At 43.4% G+C, this 20,984-nt stretch overlaps 1 protein-coding gene across 1 annotated transcript in view; it reads left to right on the forward strand.

Annotated features, from left to right (window-relative positions):
• Window positions 1-20,984, forward strand: part of gpatch2 (G patch domain containing 2) — a 47,815-nt gene that overhangs the window by 16,687 nt on the left and 10,144 nt on the right. Inside the window, exons 3-8 of the mRNA XM_080534291.1 lie at window positions 269-879; window positions 14,862-14,926; window positions 15,111-15,287; window positions 19,184-19,325; window positions 19,593-19,632; window positions 19,954-20,003. Of these exons, the coding sequence (XP_080390417.1) occupies window positions 269-879; window positions 14,862-14,926; window positions 15,111-15,287; window positions 19,184-19,325; window positions 19,593-19,632; window positions 19,954-20,003 (1,085 nt within the window). The remainder of the gene's footprint in view (window positions 1-268; window positions 880-14,861; window positions 14,927-15,110; window positions 15,288-19,183; window positions 19,326-19,592; window positions 19,633-19,953; window positions 20,004-20,984) is intronic.

Genomic DNA, 20,984 nt, shown 5'->3' on the forward strand with positions numbered 1-20,984 from the left:
ACAGGCACTCGCGGACGTTCGCAGATGAGGGCGATGTGACTGAAAAGGCTGGATAGACCTGGATAGGTAAATAGGTTGTATTGACTTGGTAACCACAGAAAGGAACATGTTTAGCCTTAGTTCAACAACCTCTTTGTGTGGCTTGTCTGCCCTTTGCTGACTGGCCTTGTCATCTCTCTCTCTCTCTCTCTCTCTCTCTCTCTCTCTCTCTCTCTCTCTCTCTCTCTCTCTCTCTCTCTCTCTCTCTCTCTCTCTCTCTCTCTCTCAGGACTATCGTGCCAGCACAGGCGGTGGCGTCGCCGCGAGCAACAGCCACGCCCGCGACAACAGCGACTCGGACGAGCAGCTTGGGCCCAAACGGCGCACCCCCCTCAACCCAGACACGGGCCGCGGCAAGCGCCCCCTGTGGCAGGAGGACCTGGGAGGGGCCGGGGGTGGCGCCGAGGGGTCACGCAGCCTGAGACGCCGCCGCAAGGTCAAACGCATGGCTGTGGACCCCCCCACGGACGTGGTGACGTCTAGCACCCACGCCACCATGCTAGGGCCCCCGCCCGTCCCCAAGTTCCACACAGAGTGCCGACTCCCTGGGCTCAGCGTGGCAGAGAGCAGAGTTGGCATGGAGCTCGGCGGTGGCGGTGGTGGAGGTGGCGGCGGTGTTGGTGGAGGTGGTGGTGGTGGTGGTGGTGGTGGGGTTGGGGGCGGAGGGGGTAAGTGCAAGGTGAAGAAGAGGAAAATGGCGTCTCACAGACTGGGGCTGGAGGCCACCGATGAAGGGGTGGTCGTGGAAAGTGAGGACGCCGTTCCGGGTCGTGCGGGCCTCAAGGACAAGATGGAGTTGGAGGAGCAGAAGGGCTCGGACGAGGACATGAGTGACAGGTGGTTAGTGTTTTGTCTTTTTTCCCCTCCTCCTGCTCCTGTACGTGTAAGGTTACGCTAGCCTTGCGCTCAGTAATGCTGCGTTAACTAGGGATGCTCCGATCTGGATTTTTGGGGCCGATACCGATCACGGATTTTTTTCCTCAAGATCTACCGATACCGATACCGATTTTTTTTAAAATACATAACTGTAGGCCTACTGACTGGATAGCCTACATATTTTTTGCTTTTTAGACAAAAGTTTTGATCCATTAGACACCAAGCAAACACAGACCCATTTTTATGGCATAGTAAAAGTCTGGCCTATCACCCAGTTAGGGCCTGAAGCCCAAGTCAGTCGATATGGCTGTATAAAAGACATCATAAACGTGGCCTTCATGGTTTACATACTGTTACGTCCTCCTATGTTTTCTGTTCAGTTATCTGTCTTCCCCAGAAAAAAAAAAAAAAAAAAGATCGGCTTTTGCGATCGGCCATTTTTGCCGATCACCGATCGAGTCATTTGGAGTGAAATCGGCCGATTTAAATCGGTGGCCGATAAATCGGAGCATCCCTAGCGTTAACACCGCCAGGTAGAAGTGTCACCATTCAGAATTTTTGCTCACATGTGGCACAGATCGGATATGTAACATAGTAAAAAAAGCACATTGAATCTGATATTCTCAGATCCGATTCAGGCGACATGCCGGCCTCAATCAGGTACAGATCGGATATGTGTCATTTCGTCTGCGATCTAACCAGGCTGGTCGCATATAACTGAATTCCGATTTGCATGTCATTGAAAATACGACGGTCTTCGCATTTTGATGACGTTTGACTTGAGTTTCACTCACTTCAACTAGCGCGACGAGGTGTCGAATCACACGACCACTCTTCACAATGGGGGAGTGTGTACTGACGCACAAAGATCGCTGGATGGCAATGTCACACAAGAAGAGAAAATGACAAGATCACTACCTCTAAAAATGCATAAAGTTCCTATGCGCAGAGAAGCAGAGAACCGGGGAAATTATTAGCGTAATCTGATATGAAGCTTGAGTCAGCTGAAAACGAACTATGGAACAAATGTAAATATAAATTATATATATGGAGAGGAGATTGATTGAGACTGCGGGAGCTTTACTAACGAATTAAAGTTGATTATCATTATTAAAAAAGAATAGTAATAAATATTGCAATATTGTGTTATCATAATTATGAGCTTCACAGTGATAAAGTCTGTTTATTTGTCGTGAACTTCGCCGGTAACGTCAGCCCCTGCAACTGCTCACAGGGGTTGTTATATGTCATCGTTTCTCAACGGGGGCGTTCAGACAACATCGGGGGGCGCTGGAACAAATATTTTTTAAAGGGGGGCGTTCACGCATAAAGTATTTTTCTCATGAAAAACAGCTGTCATTAGTGTTATTACGGGCACATTCGTAAATGCACGAACGGTCAGTTCGCTCGGACAAACCGTGTTTTCAGTCAGAGCACCCATCTCTGAGCGCTCTGAACTTGGCCGGGCTCTGTGACGCAGACACACGTAGCGCAGCGCCCAAAAAAATTAAAGTGAGAGTGTCATCAAGAAGATGGAGAAGCTAAAAACTCAGCTAGCAAAGGCAGAGCTTTTGATAGTTTCCAATGTGTCTGGGTAAGCTGCATTGTAGAAGAATCTTGACCGTTCATGTACAGTGCAGAAATTGCAATACTATGCTACGATAGAAAGAACCCCGGTTCATCCCATCTGTAACGTCATGTTGACCAATGCCCAACTTCTATGAGTGTTTTCCTTGTCGGCTATGCTTGAGTGACATATGTTTCAGTTTGTGGCCTCATTGTAATTGTTGCGTTCGCTTCGTTCGCTTCCTTTCAATACAGCTTATTTAATTTAGTTAAAATGAGTGCTAATACCATACCACCATACCAGAACATCACAGCAGGAACAACCTATCTCAAAAAAGCGATCGTAATAAACCAGTCCTGAAAGTTCTCTGTCGCTTACCAATAATCGAACCTAGAGAAATCAGCTACGAATGTCCCCTCCCCTCGCAGGTTCATCACAGTATATTACATAAATGTATTACTGTTAAGTGTTGTTGTGGATGTTATCCCTAGTGCCATTCTGAGGTTAGCATTGCGATGTGTTTGCAAACTAAAATATACGATCGCTTTTTTGTAGGGATGCACGATATGCATTTTTTCCTACCGATACCGATACCGATGTTTACCCGCTTCTCGTGTCCGATAACCGATATGATAACCGATATGAGAACAGATATAATTTCACAGTTGATAACCTGTAGTTCATGCACACCTGAAGGTAAGAAAGGCTATGTAGTGAGCAAAGATTGATGATTTAATATTCCATAGTGATCTCACTAAATCTAACTTACATCACTATTGTTAACACAACAAAGAGAACACTTCTGACTCTTCAAATGTTCATTTATTATTTCCTCTAACAAACAGAATCTGTTATAGACAGTGCACAATGCTTTTTTTAGCCAAGATCTGGCCTCCTTTTATGAAAACAAAAAAGGCTCACCTAAGAGTAATTAGATGCGTTGTGCGACCCTCCCTCATCATTGTCCGAGTCTCTCTCATAGCGAGCAGCGGTAAAGCTGTCAATTCCCTTGTCACCCAGTACCGGGAAACCGATGTCAGGGCTATGTGTCACTAAGTCCGCCCAGCATGGTGTCGGTAAACCTGGAGACATGTCCGCGTTAGACTGTGATGGCAGCGTTTCGGCTGCCTTACACAGAAGCGGATCTTCTCCCGACAGGCTAGCCATGCGACTTAGCCGTCGGCGGAGAGATTTCTTGGGGAACACTGCACAGTGGATACACTCATTGGTAGAGATAACAGCGGCCTGGGCGCGGGTTAATCCCAGACACGCTGCGCACTTAGAGTGAGTGTCCCAGCTAGCCATTGACTTGCTGCACGAGCAGGTCTTCCGGCTAGTCTCGGCTGTGCTAGGTCCGCTAGCCTCAACGTTAGCCATTGCTGGCTAGGGGTTGTAGGCTAGCTGCTAGCAGGCCTCGCTACTTCACCCGTTAGCTTGTCAGCTATCAAGGGAAAACAGAGGGGCCAGGGGAGGGATATTACTATCTACCCGCTACAAGATGTGTCGTTGTGATGTAACTCGTAGACCTTTGCCCTCCTCTCCGAACTTTTGTCGAACATGTGTTGCAAATTGCAAACGCACTATCTGCCTCAGAAACTCTGCAGAATGTCAGACACACCGGGGAAGCTCTCATGTTTCGCTCTCGTCTGTACGCAGGCGCAGCAGCATGAGCGCGGAAACCGGAAGCAGACATATTTCCGGCTTTATATTATCGGCTCTATATCGGCTAAAATTTTATAAAACCGATAAAAACCGATAAACATTCATTTCCCATTATCGGGCCAATAAATATCGGTGCCGATAATATCGTGCATCCCTACTTTTTTGTGATATGTTGCTCCTCTTGTGATGTCCTGTGTGATGGACCGAGCAAGTATAGGCACGAGGACACAGGGAAAATTAAGGGTTTTTATTTACCCAAAAAGAATACAGGGTTAACAAAAACCAACAGTGGGTTAAAAAAGGATAATGAATAACGTAATGGACGGGCCCAAATTAACTAATAACTAAACGGAACAAGAGCCTCCTGACACTGATGACCTCAAGGTATATATAGACCTAGCCAGGTACATTTAAATCAAGCAGGGGATCAATCAATTAAGTTATACACAAATGAACAACTATATTCAAAACAATCTAACACAAGTAACCAACCCATGCAACATACATTTATGCCATTTGAATTACTTGCATACATAATGCTAATGTTAGATAAATAATATAAACAGTTAAATTAAACTAATCCCTCCCCCTGTAGTCTCCCGGGAGATGGTAGAGTCCACCACCCCCACCCTCTGTATTTAGTAGGGTCCAAAATGGCCGCTCACTCTTTGCCTAGCCAAAGGAGGTGGCGGACAACTCCCGGTGAGACACATGTGGACTATGGAGAAAAAAGACAGAAGGTGGTGATCAATTACAGCAAAATGATAAAACCATGTTAACTAAAATGTGTGCACTCAATTTAGAAACATGTGATCAATAATGCTAATAAAGGAATGACCATGTGTAAAACAAAACCAAGGTCTGTTTGTTATGGGGTGGTGGTGATGTGTACTGAAACATAAATGTTACAAACTAACTGAATGAACAGAGGAAAGGTGTGTTGCAAGTAGGGCTGTTACGATTATTCGACGTCGTCGACGTCATCGACTACGTCAATACGTCGGTTAGCGTAATATGCGTCGGTTAGTCGTAAATAAACCAATGTCGTTTTTTTTTTTTTTTTATTTTTTTTTTTTAACCTTTATTTTACCAGGCGAGACAATTAAGTGTATGAGTGAAAAATGGATAGCTACTAGCTAATGTTACACAAGCAATGTAGCTCACCACAGTTCGTATGTCTTGTCTTCTGGTGTTAGTAACGTTAGCTATGTAGCTGGCTAGCTACGGTAGCCTATTGTCATTGTGGTGCGAGCACCTACTGTACGTTATCTAGCTCGTAGCTCGCATGCTATGTTAGCATCAATTTAGCTAATCATAACATAGCAGCGAGAGTAACGTTAGCTAGCTATGTGTTGTGGTGATGGACAGACTTCTAAATGGCCATGTTGGCATTCAAGTTGGCTAAACATAGCAGTGAGGTGGAGCCAAATACGTTTTTTTTTTTTTTTTTTTTTTACAGTACAAAAATTATCGTTAGACTTATCGATAAATTAGTCGTTAGACTAACCGAATAATCGATAAAATAATCGCTAGATTAATCGTTAGAAAAATAGTCGTTTGGGACAGCACTAGTTGCAAGTGTGCTTGCCACTGCCACAATGTGCGGCGATCTGGTGCAGCCGTCACATACTCCCCCTCCTCTAATTAGGCACTATTTTTAGGGCACATTGGCTTGGGAATGAGTCGGAAGGCCCAGTCCGGTTTCCGCCACCGACATGCCACAGCAATGCGCCCAAAGGTTATTCGAAAATGTTCAATGTCATCTGATTCAGTACATTTTTCCAGTTTGGGTTCTCTAGTAAACCGATACTTATCAGACTGGCTGCCATCTTGCTGGCTGGCTCCAGGGCCCCCACCGTCTTGTGCAGGGTCACATACCTGGTCTGTGGATCTCACTCTTAGCGGACTTTGCTCCCCACTAGGTGGTAAAGGAACTGGAGAAGTCCGTGCTTGAACCTCTAGCTGTAGGAGACTGAAGTGTTGCTGTAGTGCTTTAAACCTCTGCTCTTGCCGTGCTGCCTCAGCTTCCCATTGATTCTCCCGGCTGTGTCGCTGCGCCCTGTGGGCCCGAAGTATGCTAGTCAGGTCTGCAATGGTTGGTTCTCTCGATGGGTTGCCGTCGTCCTCGTATTCAGGCTCCATGGCACCTCCATTTTCTTCCGCTTCGGCCATTTGCTCTTGGCCAGCACCCCCTCTATTGCTTCTCCCACGCCTTGACATTTCCAGAGTAAGAGGCAGGGGAAAAAACTTTAGAAAAAAAACGTACCTGTGTCCTCTACTTGCACAACCCCACTTCTGACACCACTTGTGATGGACCGAGCAAGTATAGGCACGAGGACACAGGGAAAATGTGAAAATTAAGGGTTTTTATTTACCCAAAAATAATACAGGGTTAACAAAAACCAACAGTGGGTTACAAAGGAAAATAAATAACATAATGGACGGGCCCAAATTAACGGATAACTGAACAGAACAAGAGCCTCCTGACACTGATGACCTCAAGGTATATATAGACCTAGCCAGGTACATTTAAATCAAGCAGGGGATCAATCAATTAAGTTATACACAAATGAACAACTATATTCAAAACAATCTAACACAAGTAACCAACCCATGCAACATACATTTATGCCATTTGAATTACTTGCATACATAATGCTAATGTTAGATAAATAATATAAACAGTTAAATTAAACTAATCCCTCCCCCTGTAGTCTCCCGGGAGATGGTACAGTCCACCACCCCCACCCTCTGTATTTAGTAGGGTCCAAAATGGCCGCTCACTCTTTGCCTAGCCAAAGGAGGTGGCGGACAACTCCCGGTGAGACACATGTGGACTATGGAGAAAAAAGACAGAAGGTGGTGATCAATTACAGCAAAATGATAAAACCATGTTAACTAAAATGTGTGCACTCAATTTAGAAACATGTGATCAATAATGCTAATAAAGGAATGACCATGTGTAAAACAAAACCAAGGTCTGTTTGTTATGGGGTGGTGGTGATGTGTACTGAAACATAAATGTTACAAACTAACTGAATGAACAGAGGAAAGGTGTGTTGCAAGTGTGCTTGCCACTGCCACAATGTGCGGCGATCTGGTGCAGCCGTCACATCCTGGAAACGAACGCATCAGCTGCAGCGTCTTTTGTATTGATCAGCTGTCAGCAGTGTTATTACGGGTACGTTCGTAAATGCACGAACGGTCAGTTCGCTCGGACAAAACCGTGTTTTCAGTCAGAGCGCCCATCTCTGAGCGCTCCCAGAGCGCAGAGCTCTGAACTTTGGAACTTTGTTATGTTTTGATATGTTTTGATATGAGAAATTCGAAGTGGTCAGTTTATGAAAATAATACCATAGAATACTAAAATAATAGCCCCCTAGCTTTTTCCGCCATATTGTGACACCACCCCCCCCCCCCCCCCAAAGTCCAATCAAAAATGAATAAATATTAGCATCATAAAACAGCAATTTGGAGAAATGCAACACCAGCACACTTAAAAAAACTAACAATGTTAGTTGTAATGTACAGTTCTGCAGCCTACTGTTTGTTCTGCATCGTACATGTGTGAAATTGCTGCTGTTCCGTAGCAGTCTGTTTGTATTCTCTGATGTTGTCTGAGTTTGTTTAACACTCAGAAACAGCATTTTTATTCACATTCACATGGCTTTTCTGCTCTCTGGTAAACTAATGATAATGATATTCCAACTGCCCAGTTAAATCCAATCTGGCATTCAGTGACATGCTTTTTAAATTATATAACACAGAATATTAGTCAACATTAATATTTAGGGAAGAAAATAAGCCTACTTTTTTTGATGGGGGCAAAATGATGTAAGATTTTGATGTAAGAGGCCTGGATAATGGACAGGGGGGCGCTGGCCCAAAAAAGGTTGAGAACCACTGTTATATGTGATTATATGGAATGGCTGAATATGTTCATTCTTTTTATTTTTATTACATTATATAATTGTATTTGGTATAATGACAAATAAACTTGAAACTTGAATGATCTCACAGGAGCGCGTACCTGCACGGAGCGTTCATGTGCCGCAACCTGTTATAGTAAGTTTCACCTATATTAGTGAAAAGAGCTGAAAGAAAATACACGAAAGAAAGGAGAGAAAGAGTACAGAATCATAAATCAATCAGAATGTTATTGATTTTAATATTTCACAATCTGCCAGAATAAGCACGCTCCCTCGCACGCCCAGCCCATCATTTTTGATGCCGCTAATGTGTGTTATGAAAAGTGTGACAATGTTGAAAGACATGAAGTCATAATCAAAATATTAAACCTGATTGGATAAAATAAGATTCTGTTGTGATTGTGTTGACATTGTTGTGATGTCAAAAGAAATCTTGGTTATGTAATGTGTAAAGTGGAGAGGAGATTGATCGGGACTGCGGGAGTTTTCATTACTAACGAATGATGGTTGATTATTATTATACAAAAACAATAGTAATAAATATTGCAATATTGTGTTATTATAATTATGAGCTTCACAGAGATGCACAAGCCTGTCGTGTTTATTTGTCGTAAACTTCATGCCGGCCGTAACATCAGCCTGTCAGCCCCGGCGACCGCTGTAAGCTTGTAAGCTTTGAAACCCGCTTGGCTCCCCTCTGCCCCTAAACTCTTTCTCTCTCCTGCCTGGGTGGTTTGTAGCCTATTTACGTGGTGGTCACCACAACACACGCACACTTTATTTGTCAAATACACGCTCTTACCTGTTTCCATTCATGATGATGTGTTTCTGTAAATTCATATATACTGTATATCCTATTGCATTATTTGAAAATTGACAGCGCTGTAAATAGTGTCATTCAATGCACAACGCACGTCATTTCACACGAGTGATCGACTTCACTAGATCTGTCCAATAAAATGAAAAATTCTGAGTGGGACTGCTCAGAAAAAATAATAATACATTATATACTGTAGGTCTATTATAAATATCCGTTCGTTATATAATATTCGTTAATGATTACATAATCAAATGTAGGCTACTGCAATGACTTTCATTACTACTGCTGCGAGAATTGAGAGAGTTGAGTACAACTGAGTACAACCTTTCTGGTGGGAGGTGTGGGGGGATGGTTTGAAGGGCTTGTTGGATGAATTAGCATCCTTTGTTTGTTGATCGGAAACGATCAAAAAGCGTTAATTGAGAATAAGATGACCCTCCCCCATGCATCAACCATTACATCAAGTGATTGTAACTCACTTTAGAAACTAGTTCTTAGCCTACACGTTTATTTGTCAAATACATGCTCTGCGTGTTTCTATTTGTGATGATTAATAAATAATCTGTTGGTCAAAGATACATTGATACATGAAAGGGAGTAACAGAGGAATCTAGGGCCTACCGGCATTTGGAAAAGTAGTACAAATATCCATCTGACATATCTATACAAATACTTATCAAATGTAAATGTTGTGATATAAACACAGCTGTTTTGCATCGCGCATTGCCCGCAGCTGTATTTGTAACACGAGTTGCCTCACTGGAACGAGACAGGCGCGCGAGACTGATACACACCACACACGTCCCGCTCAGGTTCTATAGATATCGCAACCAGGGAATCGCCGACATCATTTTATTTGATGTAATTTCTGTGTTTCTGTGAATTCATATATAGCCTATAGCCTATTGCATTATTTGAAAATTGACAGCGCTGTAAATAGTGTCATTCAATGCACAACGCACGTCATACGTGATAATGCAGCGAAATACATGATCAATATCTTATTATCAATTATCAATATACTGGTGGCCTGAGGTGGTCCAGTGGTCTAGCACCGTGGTCGTGCACACATATTATGTCGGCCCTTCTTCTCCTTACTTTCCTGTCTGTCTTCACTATATCAGTCCAATAAAATGAAAACTATATGTGTCGTGATGTGGTGGAATGATCATCAAGTAGGCAAAGTCATTTTTCTGTTTTCTACATATGCTTAAACTACAGATTGTAAGCTTTCAAATGATGCGTCATACATAGACATCGGGAAAAATGTAAGACGACATGAGTATTTGAAACTTGTTACCCTGAAAACTAAATCCTGAGAAAACGTCCTTTAAAGATTTCGTACTTTTTCACACCTTCACACCGGCATGTAATGGGCGGTAACAATTGCTGGTTAACCCCACCCCCAACCACTCCCCCTCTAGATTGACAGCTATCAGCTGTCAATACCTGTCAGTGTTAGTCACTGGGTTATACAGCTATAACATTATTACCTAGCACGGTATTACCTAAGCTAATTACCCAGCTTATTATTATTATTTATGGTTGTTGTAACTGTTATTGTTAGTCTTTTAATGATACAAAAAAGTCTTCAATCAGAATCAGAATTTATTTTACAGTACACAAGAATAAAAATCTTTCGCTTTGGTTCTTCAACAAGGTACATAGTCACAATAATAAGTAAATAAGTAAAGTAAGTAATGATAAGTGATAAGAATAAGTGATGGTAGTCGCACTACAGCAGAACAATAGTGCGACAAGATGTGCAAAGTACAATCAGTGTGCAAACATTAGTGTTAAGCCCAATGCACACGGCCCCGATTTTGTCGCACCGCCGAACATTCGATTCTCAATTCTTTGAATTATTTCAATTGGTGTGAATGGAGAATCGAATGTTGTCGTGCGATAAAATCGCATCGCACGCCGTGTGCATTGTCTCATTCAAAACAATGGAATCGAATTCGGCGGTGCGACAAAATCGGGGCCGTGTGCATTGGGCTTTAGTCACTGGGTCAGATAGACTTTTCAAAGAGAAGTTTACAGTACATAGCTGGCTATTGCTAACATTATCACCTAGCAATGTTATTACTGTAGCTAATTAGCCAGCTTATTATTATGGAGGCATTAAGGTAGTTGTAACTGTTATTCTTTTAATGATCCAAACAATTCATCAATCAGAATGAGAATAACTAAGAGTAATTTGCTGATGTCTTGTGCTGGAAATAGTGTAGTGCTCAGTAGGGCTGTCCCAAACGACAATTTTTCTAACGATTAATCTAGCGATTATTTTTTCTATTAGTCTAACGACTAATTTATCGATTAGTCTAACGATTTTTTTTTTACTGTTCGATAAAAATAAAAATAAAACAATCTTATCATGTGTAGGCCCCTTAATTTCCACCTCACTGCTATGTTTAGCCAACTTGAATGCCAACATGGCCATTTAGAAGTCTGTCCATCACCACAACACATAGCTAGCTAGTAGCTACATAGCTAGCTAACGTTACTCTCGCTGCTATGTTATGATTAGCTAAATTGATGCTAACGTAGCATGCGAGCTACGAGCTAGATAACGTACAGTAGGTGCGAGCACCACAATGACAATAGGCTACCGTAGCTAGCCAGCTACATAGATAACGTTACTAACACCAGAAGACAAGACATACAAACTGTGGTGAGCTACATTGCTTGTGTAACATTAGCTAGTAGCTATCCATTTTTCACTCATACACGGACGGAAAAGTGAACAGAAATACAATGGTGACTTACGGTATCTTGCGGCTGTCTTCACAAAGAGCTCCAGGATGCTTTTCGCTTGAGGTGCTCACACATGTTTTTAAACTTTTAACATTTCTGTAATCTATTACACTTGACATGTTACAGTATTCCAGTATTACACACTGAACACGAGTCTTACAAACAACTTTTACAACGTTGACATACTAACCGTACTTACAACGTAGACAGACTACCGAGCTACAACAATGCTAGCATGCTAACAAACAAAGGTGGCTCAGCTTGCAGACTGAACAATGTGGTTTCAGTTAGTTGCTAGTGGGTAATAATAAAGAAATGCCTAAATACACGAACACACTGGTTTCAACTAGTAACTAACAACTAACTTAACGAACAAAAGCGCTATGTACATACATAGAAGATCTTACCTTACGAGTCTTAGTGGAGTAAACAAATAGCGCCTCCTCTCGTAGCCACGTCCATCGACCAATGAAAAAAACCTGGAATTAGTTTCTCCCCTCCCACAAAGGAGGATTTTCTCGGGAGAAATCAGGCTAAAAATACGCTTATTTTGCTGATTACGTACACGTATTTAACTATCGTAAAACTGCTCGAAAAAATAACGAGTGGGTACTTCAAAACTTCAAGTTGCGTCTGATGACAAAAAAAGGAAATCAGATTTTTTGCTCTGAACAACTTTGAACGCTTTTTTCAACCCTTTCCCGTTTGCGAGTTCTGTGCAACTCGACTATATTACGTCACATATGAGTGGGACTGCCCCACTTAGAAAAAACATTATACAACAACATTATAAACAAAAAATACAATACAATATTATAAATATCCGTTCGTTATTATTACATAATCAAATGTAGCCCGCAGCGAGAGCGCATATGTCTTATTGAGTCATCTGTATTTGGAACACGAGTTGACTAGCTAGAACGAGACAGGCGTGCGAGACTGATACAAACCACACCTCTGCCATATGTAATGGCAAAAAATGCTCTGAGGTGTCTTCCTGACATTCCTGTGTATAATCAGTATATCCTAAGTTGATTTGTTCCTGTACTAACGTCATAGACTAAAAGGTTAACAGTATGTTATCTGATCTAACTGCTCTGGAGTTCTACATGAATGCAAGTTTGGATATTGTGTTCTGATTACTTCTTACCTTACTTCTCAGTACAGAATGTGCTCACTCTGCCAGGTAGGCCGGGTTAAATCTGCCACTTGACAAGATAGTGTGCCCATCTGCTAGTACTGAGAAAGATAAGGTACACACCAGCTCATTGTCTGTAAATCACGCCACCCTCGAAGGGGGGCCGGCTGACCTTGTGCATCCAGTCCAGTATAAAATGGCCGTGAGAGCGGGAATTCAGGGCCTCTTGCCAGGACAGCTCTCATGACACTTCTGTTGTGTACTGTTGTTTAAGAAGTCAATACTTTGCAAACTATTTTGATTAAACCTTATACTTTATTAACGAGTAAATACTGTGTTCCATCTTGTTGGTTTTCCTGTCTCACCTGAGGACCGTATGGTTAAATTTCCATTACACATATCATACATCGGTCCCACATGTAATGTTATAACATGAACACAGTGAGGATTCAAACAAACAAAATAATTAATACACTGACTCTGCAATTGGCTACTACAATGTTGCCAAAATCAACTATCTAATGTTCGAAAAAGAATCTACAAATATTAATCTGCGTACTGTATATCTATGTAGGCTACAACCGTCTTGCCTGTTGTGTATTATTATCATTGCCGACACAGGTCTAATCATAATAACTGAACATCTGATAATAAGGTGAAGGGCAGTATTACTTTACTTTATTGGGTGAATAAACTCAACATGAATGATTGTACAGTTGTCTATAGGCAAGAATGGGCTGAAACAAAAGTAGTTACAGTCTCGCTCAAACTGTAGCGAGATTAGGAGACTACTAATTGTAAATAGTAATCCACAATTATGGTTATTACTGGTGGCCTGAGGTGGTCCACAGTGGTCTACAGTGATATACAAAAAATACATTATATACAATATTATAAATATCTGTTCGTTATATAATATTCGTTGATGAGTACAGGCATAATCAAACGTAGGCTACTGCAATTACTTTGCTGCGGTAGCTATGCATGCACCACACAACTTGATACGACTCGGTATCATTCATAACTGTACATAGGCTACACATATCATAATATCGTATCACTATTGTATGGAACTTGGGTAAAAACCCCTCAGCTCCAACAAATCTGAAGGGATTGGGAGACATACTGTACAGTTTATAATTTTCATAACTGTCTGTACATATACATATCGTATGTATCCCTATTGCTATATATAGCCTATATATAAACACATTATGTTACAAATATCAGTCTTATCCATTGTATCTAATTCAGCACTGAAGCCTGAAGATTGAGCACAGTATGTGTCCCCTTGCTACCTCTGCTGATATAAAAGAGAATTGCAGCCTTGGAGAAAAAGATGGCAGCCGAATACCAAGGCAAATACACAGACACACAAAAAAATCATTTTTTTGTTATGCTTGTTGTAAATAAAAGTTCTATGATGCATTGAAATGACATTAAACTAAGATAATACGATGGTTATCATAATCTTTCTAATCTTTATTAATAAGTTATTACAGAAACAGTAAGTGACATTTTCCGAGAGCGAAATCTGTTGTGGTATTTAAAGATGGCGGTTAGCGATGAAGTCTATGAACATGGGATGACGATTTCCATTGACCAATCAACGGTGTGCAGCGTCACACGTCACACGCAGCCTGGCAAAAAAGTACCTTTCGTACCTTTCGCTACCCATCCCGAACAAGAACTATTTTCGGCACGGGTACTAAAGATGGCACGGGTACTTTTGGCAGTGGAGAAAGGCTAAAGACCAGAGCCGACCCGGGTCGACCCGGGTTGGCCCTGTAGGGGAAAAGCGCCAATATAGGCACTAAATCGGAACTAGGCATTAAGAGCTGCAGTGTAAATGCAGCCTAAATTGGGAAGAGGTTCAGGCTTGATGCTTGGAGAGGAGGCATTGTTTTCAAGGCCTTGTTTTCAAGGCTCCTCTCCCCAATGCAAGGCTCTCTTGAGAGAGTTTTGATTATGTGATGACTAGATGATAAGAATAGTGTGTAAAGCGGTCCTTTACCCTTTGCTCTCTATCTCTCTCTTGCTCTCTCTCTCTCTCTCCCCCTCTCTCTCTCTCAGTGAGACGAGCAGTGTAAGCAACAGCAGCGATGGTGGACTTTACACCAACGACGAGGGCAGACAAGGTACAGAAACAATCGACTTTTAACAGCTTTCTGTTTTTCCCCCTTAGTATTTGGCAGGAGTGAGTGTGTTCTGTCAACATTACAATCACACACGCCCACAACACCTGTTTACCTTTTACAAAACATTAAAAAAAACGACCCCCCCCTTGACCTCTGACCCTTCACCCCCCTGACTCTCTCCTAGCGGACGACGAGCAGAGCGACTGGTTCTACGAGGGCGAGCCGGGCGGGGCGTGCGGCGTGGCGGGGGTGGTGCCCTGGTGGGAGCGGGAGGCTGGGGAGGAGCTGGACCTGGTGGACCCGGTGTTCAACAGCATCCTCACTGGCTCCTTCCCCCTCATGAGCTCGGGGGTGCAGAGGGGTAGGAACTGCAAGTGTGTGTGTTTCTCTGTGTGTGTGTGTGTGTGTGGGGGTGGGTGTGGGCGTGGTGAGTGTGAGTGTGTGTTCGTCTGTGTGTTTGGGTGTGTATTTGTTGTTGAGTCTTAGGTCCTGTTCTCAATTGTTAGAAAATCGATTCCTCTTGTCTTCTCCTCCGTCCTCACCTGCGTTGGATGAGAATATCGAGGGTTCTTCTTCCTTAGATCCCCTCCGATGCTTTTTGAGAAGGAAGCGAGGGATGGACGGAAGAGAGGAAGCAAGGAATCAACTTTCTAAGACTTGAGAACGGGCCTCAAATCCTTCCAGATCTAGTATGTATATTTGACCTTTAATATACAGTACAGGCCAAAAGTTTGGACACACCTTCTCATTCAATGCGTTTCCTTTATTTTCATGACTATTTACATTGTAGATTCTCACTGAAGGCATCAAAACTATGAATGAACACATGTGGAATTATGTAGTTAACAAAAAAGTGTGAAATAACTGAAAACATGTCTTATATTCTAGTTTCTTCAAAGTAGCCACCCTTTGCTCTGATTACTGCTTTGCACACTCTTGGCATTCTCTTGATGAGCTTCAAGAGGTAGTCACCTGAAATGGTTTTCCAACAGTCTTGAAGGAGTTCCCAGAGATGCTTAGCACTTGTTGGCCCTTTTGCCTTCACTCTGCGGTCCAGCTCATCCCAAACCATCTCGATTGGGTTCAGGTCCGGTCACTGTGGAGGCCAGGTAATCTGGCGCAGCACTCCATCACTCTCCTTCTTGGTCAAATAGCCCTTACACAGCCTGGATGTGTGTTTGGGGTCATTGTCCTGTTGAAAAATAAATGATGGTCCAACTAAACGCAAACCGGATGGGATGGCATGTCGCTGCAGGATGCTGTGGTAGCCATGCTGGTTCAGTATGCCTTCAATTTTGAATAAATCCCCAACAGTGTCACCAACAAAGCACCCCCACACCATCACACCTCCTCCTCCATGCTTCACAGTGGGAACCAGGCATGTAGAATCCATCCGTTGACCTTTTCTGCGTCGCACAAAGACACGGCGGTTGGAACCAAAGATCTCAAATTTGGAGTCATCAGACCAAAGCACAGATTTCCACTGGTCTAATGTCCGTTTCTTGGCCCAAACAAATCTCTTCTGCTTGTTGCCTCTCCTTAGCAGTGGTTTCCTAGCAGCTATTTGACCATGAAGGCCTGATTCGCGCAGTCTCCTCTTAACAGTTGTTCTAGAGACGTGTCTGCTGCTAGAACTCTGTGTGGCATTCATCTGGTCTCTAATCTGAGCTGCTGTTTACCTGCGATTTCTGAGGCTGGTGACTCGGATGAACTTATCCTCAGCAGCAGAGGTGACTCTTGTGGCGTTTTTCCACGATACGGCCCGGCTCGTCTCGGCTCAGTTCGCTTCGGCACGCTTTTGAACAGTTCTGGATATTGGCGCTTTTCCACTATACACAAGAGACCAGGAACGAGTAGGAGGAGCAGCAGATAGTAGGTGGAGTTACGCGTCATAACAGTGTCATAAGATTCCCCCCGCTATACAGATCAGCAGGGGGAAATGCGATAAGAATATTGTCAAAATGCAGCACTATCGTGCACAGATCAGCCTTACAACATGTAATGTTAAGTGCCTGTAACTTGCCGCTTTCAGTTCTAGTAGACTAGTTTAGATCTCGCAACCAGGGAAATGCCGACACAATTCTATTTTTATTTCTCCTGACACGTTGAGTAGACAAGTGTTTTAGCCATCCCCCTTTCCACTGTTAATAAGGAATTGGCAAGAATAGATCGATATAAATAGATCAACATAATGCAGCACTATCATGCACAGATCAGCCTTAAAACATGTAACGTTAGATATATAACGGTGCGATGTATTTCTACGGAAAGGCTGACTGACGCGGGGCTCATTCAATCTCCGCGTTCGTTATAGATACGCTTGCAGCAGCGGGTGAACTCCCGGTTCATTGAGTTTACGGTTAAAAGCATAACTTCTCGGGGTGTCAGCGCGGTGGTTCAGGGCTCAAAATGACCGTATACCGATGGTGGAGTTAGCAAAGGAGTATTGTGATTGTACCACCTCCATAGCCGGTGTTATTCACGGGCAAAGACGGTGCCCTTTGCGGGTTAATAACTGTGAGTTACCGTGGGTTAGGATAACAATTCAAACGTGTCCGGATAGGGGAGAGGACAGGGAATCCAAAACCATTTGAATGGTGTCGATCCTACACTCCTATCACGGTCGACACAGCGCGGAGCGAATTCCCTGTTAAAACGATTCTCTCGCCCCGCTGTCAACGAGAGTTTCAACCAGCAGGCGCGGTGCTGCGAGCAGCAGCGGGTGAACTCCCGGTTCATTGAGTTTACGGTTAAAAGCATAACTTCTCGGGGTGTCAGCGCGGTGGTTAAAATGACCGTATACCGATGGTGAAGTTAGCAAAGGAGTATTGTGTTTGTACCACCTTCACAGCCGGTGTTATTCACGGGCATTGTGTTTGTACCACCTTCACAGCCGGTGTTATTCACGGGCAAAGATGGTGCATAATAGTGATTTTTGTGTTATGCTTGTTGTAAATAAAAGTTCTATGATGCATTGAAATGACATTAAACTAAGATAATACGATGGTCAGCATAATTTTTCGAATCTTTATTAATAAGCTATTACAGAAACTGTAGTGACATTTTCCAAGAGCGAATGTGGTATTTAAAGATGGCGGTTAGCGAAAAAATCTATGAACATGGGATGACGATTTCCATTGACCAATCAACGGTGTGCAGCGTCATACGTCACACGCAGCCTGGCAAAAAGGTTCCGGGTCTCAAAAAAGGTTCCTGCCCTCGATGGGTAGCTAAAGAAGCGACCCGACCCAGCCTGACCCGACCCAGGCCGACAAATGGAAAAGCGCCAAAGAAGCAGGCCAGCCCGGGCTGACCCGGGTCAGCCCTCTAGTGGAAAAGCCCCATATGTCTTCCTTTCCTGGGGCGGTCCTCATGTGAGCCAGTTTCGTTGTAGCGCTTGATGGTTTTTGCGACTGCACTTGGGTTAGGGTTTTCCGGACTGACTGACCTTCATTTCTTAAAGTAATGATGGCCACTCGTTTCTCTTTACTTAGCTGATTGGTTCTTGCCATAATATGAATTCTAACAGTTGTCCAATAGGGCTGTCGTCTGTGTATCAACCTGACTTCTGCACAACACAACTGATGGTCCCAACCCCATTAATAAGGCAAGAAATTCCACTAATGAACCCTGACAAGGCACACCTGTGAAGTGAAAACCATTTCAGGTGACTACCTCATGAAGCTCATTGAGAGAACACCAAGGGTTTGCAGCGCTATCAAAAAAGCAAAGGGTGGCTACTTTGAGGAATCTAAAATAATATATTTAGAGTTATTTCACACTTTTTTGTTAAGTACATAATTCCATATGTGTTCATTCATAGTTTTGATTCCTTCAGTGAGAATCTACAATGTAAATAGTCATGAAAATAAAGGAAACGCATTGAATGAGAAGGTGTGTCCAAACCTTTGGCTTGTACTGTATCGCTAAATGGCCCCAGGATAAATCGGTAGTGATCAAGGAATGTTCACTGATCCCAAGGGAGTGGCTATATTTAAGTAAGTTGGGGCTGCTGGACAGAAATGGTTCCTGACACCCACACACTCTTTCTTTTTCTCAAGATTTGTTGTGATATCTCATATGGCCAGAAGGGGGCGTCCGCTGCACAGTGGCCTGTAAACAAATCTTACACATTAGCTGGATATGCTTATGACACGGTCATCTAACCATTCTATATCATAGAAGCCGCACCCCCTCTTACGAGGCGCTCGTTCTGACGCAGTGTTCTTCTTCTTCTCTTCCTCCTCCTGTCCCCAGGGTTCCAGGCCAGGCTGAGCCGTCTCCACGGGGGGGGGGGCTGCTCCTCTCGTTATGGGGGACTGCAGGGCTGCACCCCCGGGCAGGGCTACAATGACAGGCTGGGGCAGCACCCCCAGGAACACCCCCACCACCCCCACGAGTGAGCGCCCCTTACTGTTGAGAAATGTGGGCCCTAGACAGAACACACACACGTGCAAAAACACACACTCACACACACACACACACACACACACACACACACACACACACATAATTTCAACTCCACCACCACCTCCTTCCCTTCCTTCTCCTTAAACAAACCATGCATTTCACAAAAGCGGCTTTGTCTATTCTTAAGAAGATTGTCTCTCTCCTCTCTCCGTAATGAAGGAACGACATCTTAACCAAACTGCTCTTCTCCTCACAGCCCGTGGTTCAGTCCAGGGTCTAGACGGGAGCACGGACAGGTAAGACACACCTGTGCTACTCCCATCATACGTTATATTGAAGGTGAAGATTCTGTGCTCAGGATAGGAGAGTTAAGAAATACTGTAAATGCAGATTCAGTACTCTGTAAAGAAACCATAAGGTATCCAGTTGATGCTGTAATGACCTTGGTTGATTTCGAAACAGACGTGTTGTTGCGTTTCATTTTTGCTGACATGTAACCTTCCCTCTGCTAATTGATGCGGTATTCACACTGCTTTTTTTCCCCTCTCTCTACCCCCCCTCCCCCTCTCCCTCCCTCCCCCCCTCGCTCCTCCCTCCCTCTCTCCCTCCCTCTGTAGTGGGCAGATAGAGGGCATCGGAGAAGCTGCTCAGTGAAGACAGCCAGCAGGTAGGAAACACTTGTGTTCTGCAAATAATTAGAAAATGTGTCCAGTTATCCCAAGACTTCAGTAGTCATTGTTTAAACAGAAAATGTGTATGTATGTGTATATACTGATGCTTCAAAGTATGTGAACCCCTATAGATTTTTTTTGTTTTTATCATGAAATCTTTATTTAATCAGAACCACAATTTGTTATCTGACACAACATGTTTATATTTACTAGAGATGCACCGAATATGAAGTACACGAGAGATAATCAGCTCATCGAATATGAAGTACACAAGAGTAGAGTACACATGGAACCGGGAACGCGCATACAGCACTGAACAACATCCGTAGAATATAAACTTGTGACTTACAGCCACATACATACATACACGCACACACAATGAAAGATCATCAGCTCATCAATACAAAGTAGGCCAACATGAGAGTACACGCACAAAACCGGATCGGACTCACCCCACATCAAGGCCCTCTAGGCTCCGGCCAGGTCCAGGGCTGAACAGCTAGGTCCATGGACATTGACATTGACATTGACAGCAGGCAGGCACCATACCTGTTTGGGTGAAACTTGTCTCTCGCAAAAAGGGTTAGGTTGTTTTTTTGGCCAGCAGTATCCCTGTAACCAGAGGTGGAGGCCTCGAATTCAACTGTATTTGGGCATACCTGGAGATGGGAAGGGGCCTGAGATGATGCAGGACTTAACAATGTTTGTTACAGTGGTTATGAGCTATTAACTGGGCTATATTCAGCCCAGTTTTAGCTCCTTGACTGATGGTTCTGTTCAAAAATATCCTGGTATACCTCAAAATTCATGGTTCCCTTAATTATGTGGAGTCGGCCAGGTCCAGAGGAGGAAAGGCAGCCCCAGATCATTACATTCCCACCACCATGCTTGACTGTTGGGATAAGGTTCTTTTGGTGGTAGGCAGTGTTGGGTTATCACTAGGGCTGTCCCAAACGACTATTTTTCTAACGATTAAT

The sequence above is a fragment of the Nansenia antarctica genome, assembly GCF_963989245.1.
Source record: "Nansenia antarctica genome assembly, chromosome: 6".
NCBI lineage: Eukaryota > Metazoa > Chordata > Actinopteri > Argentiniformes > Microstomatidae > Nansenia > Nansenia antarctica.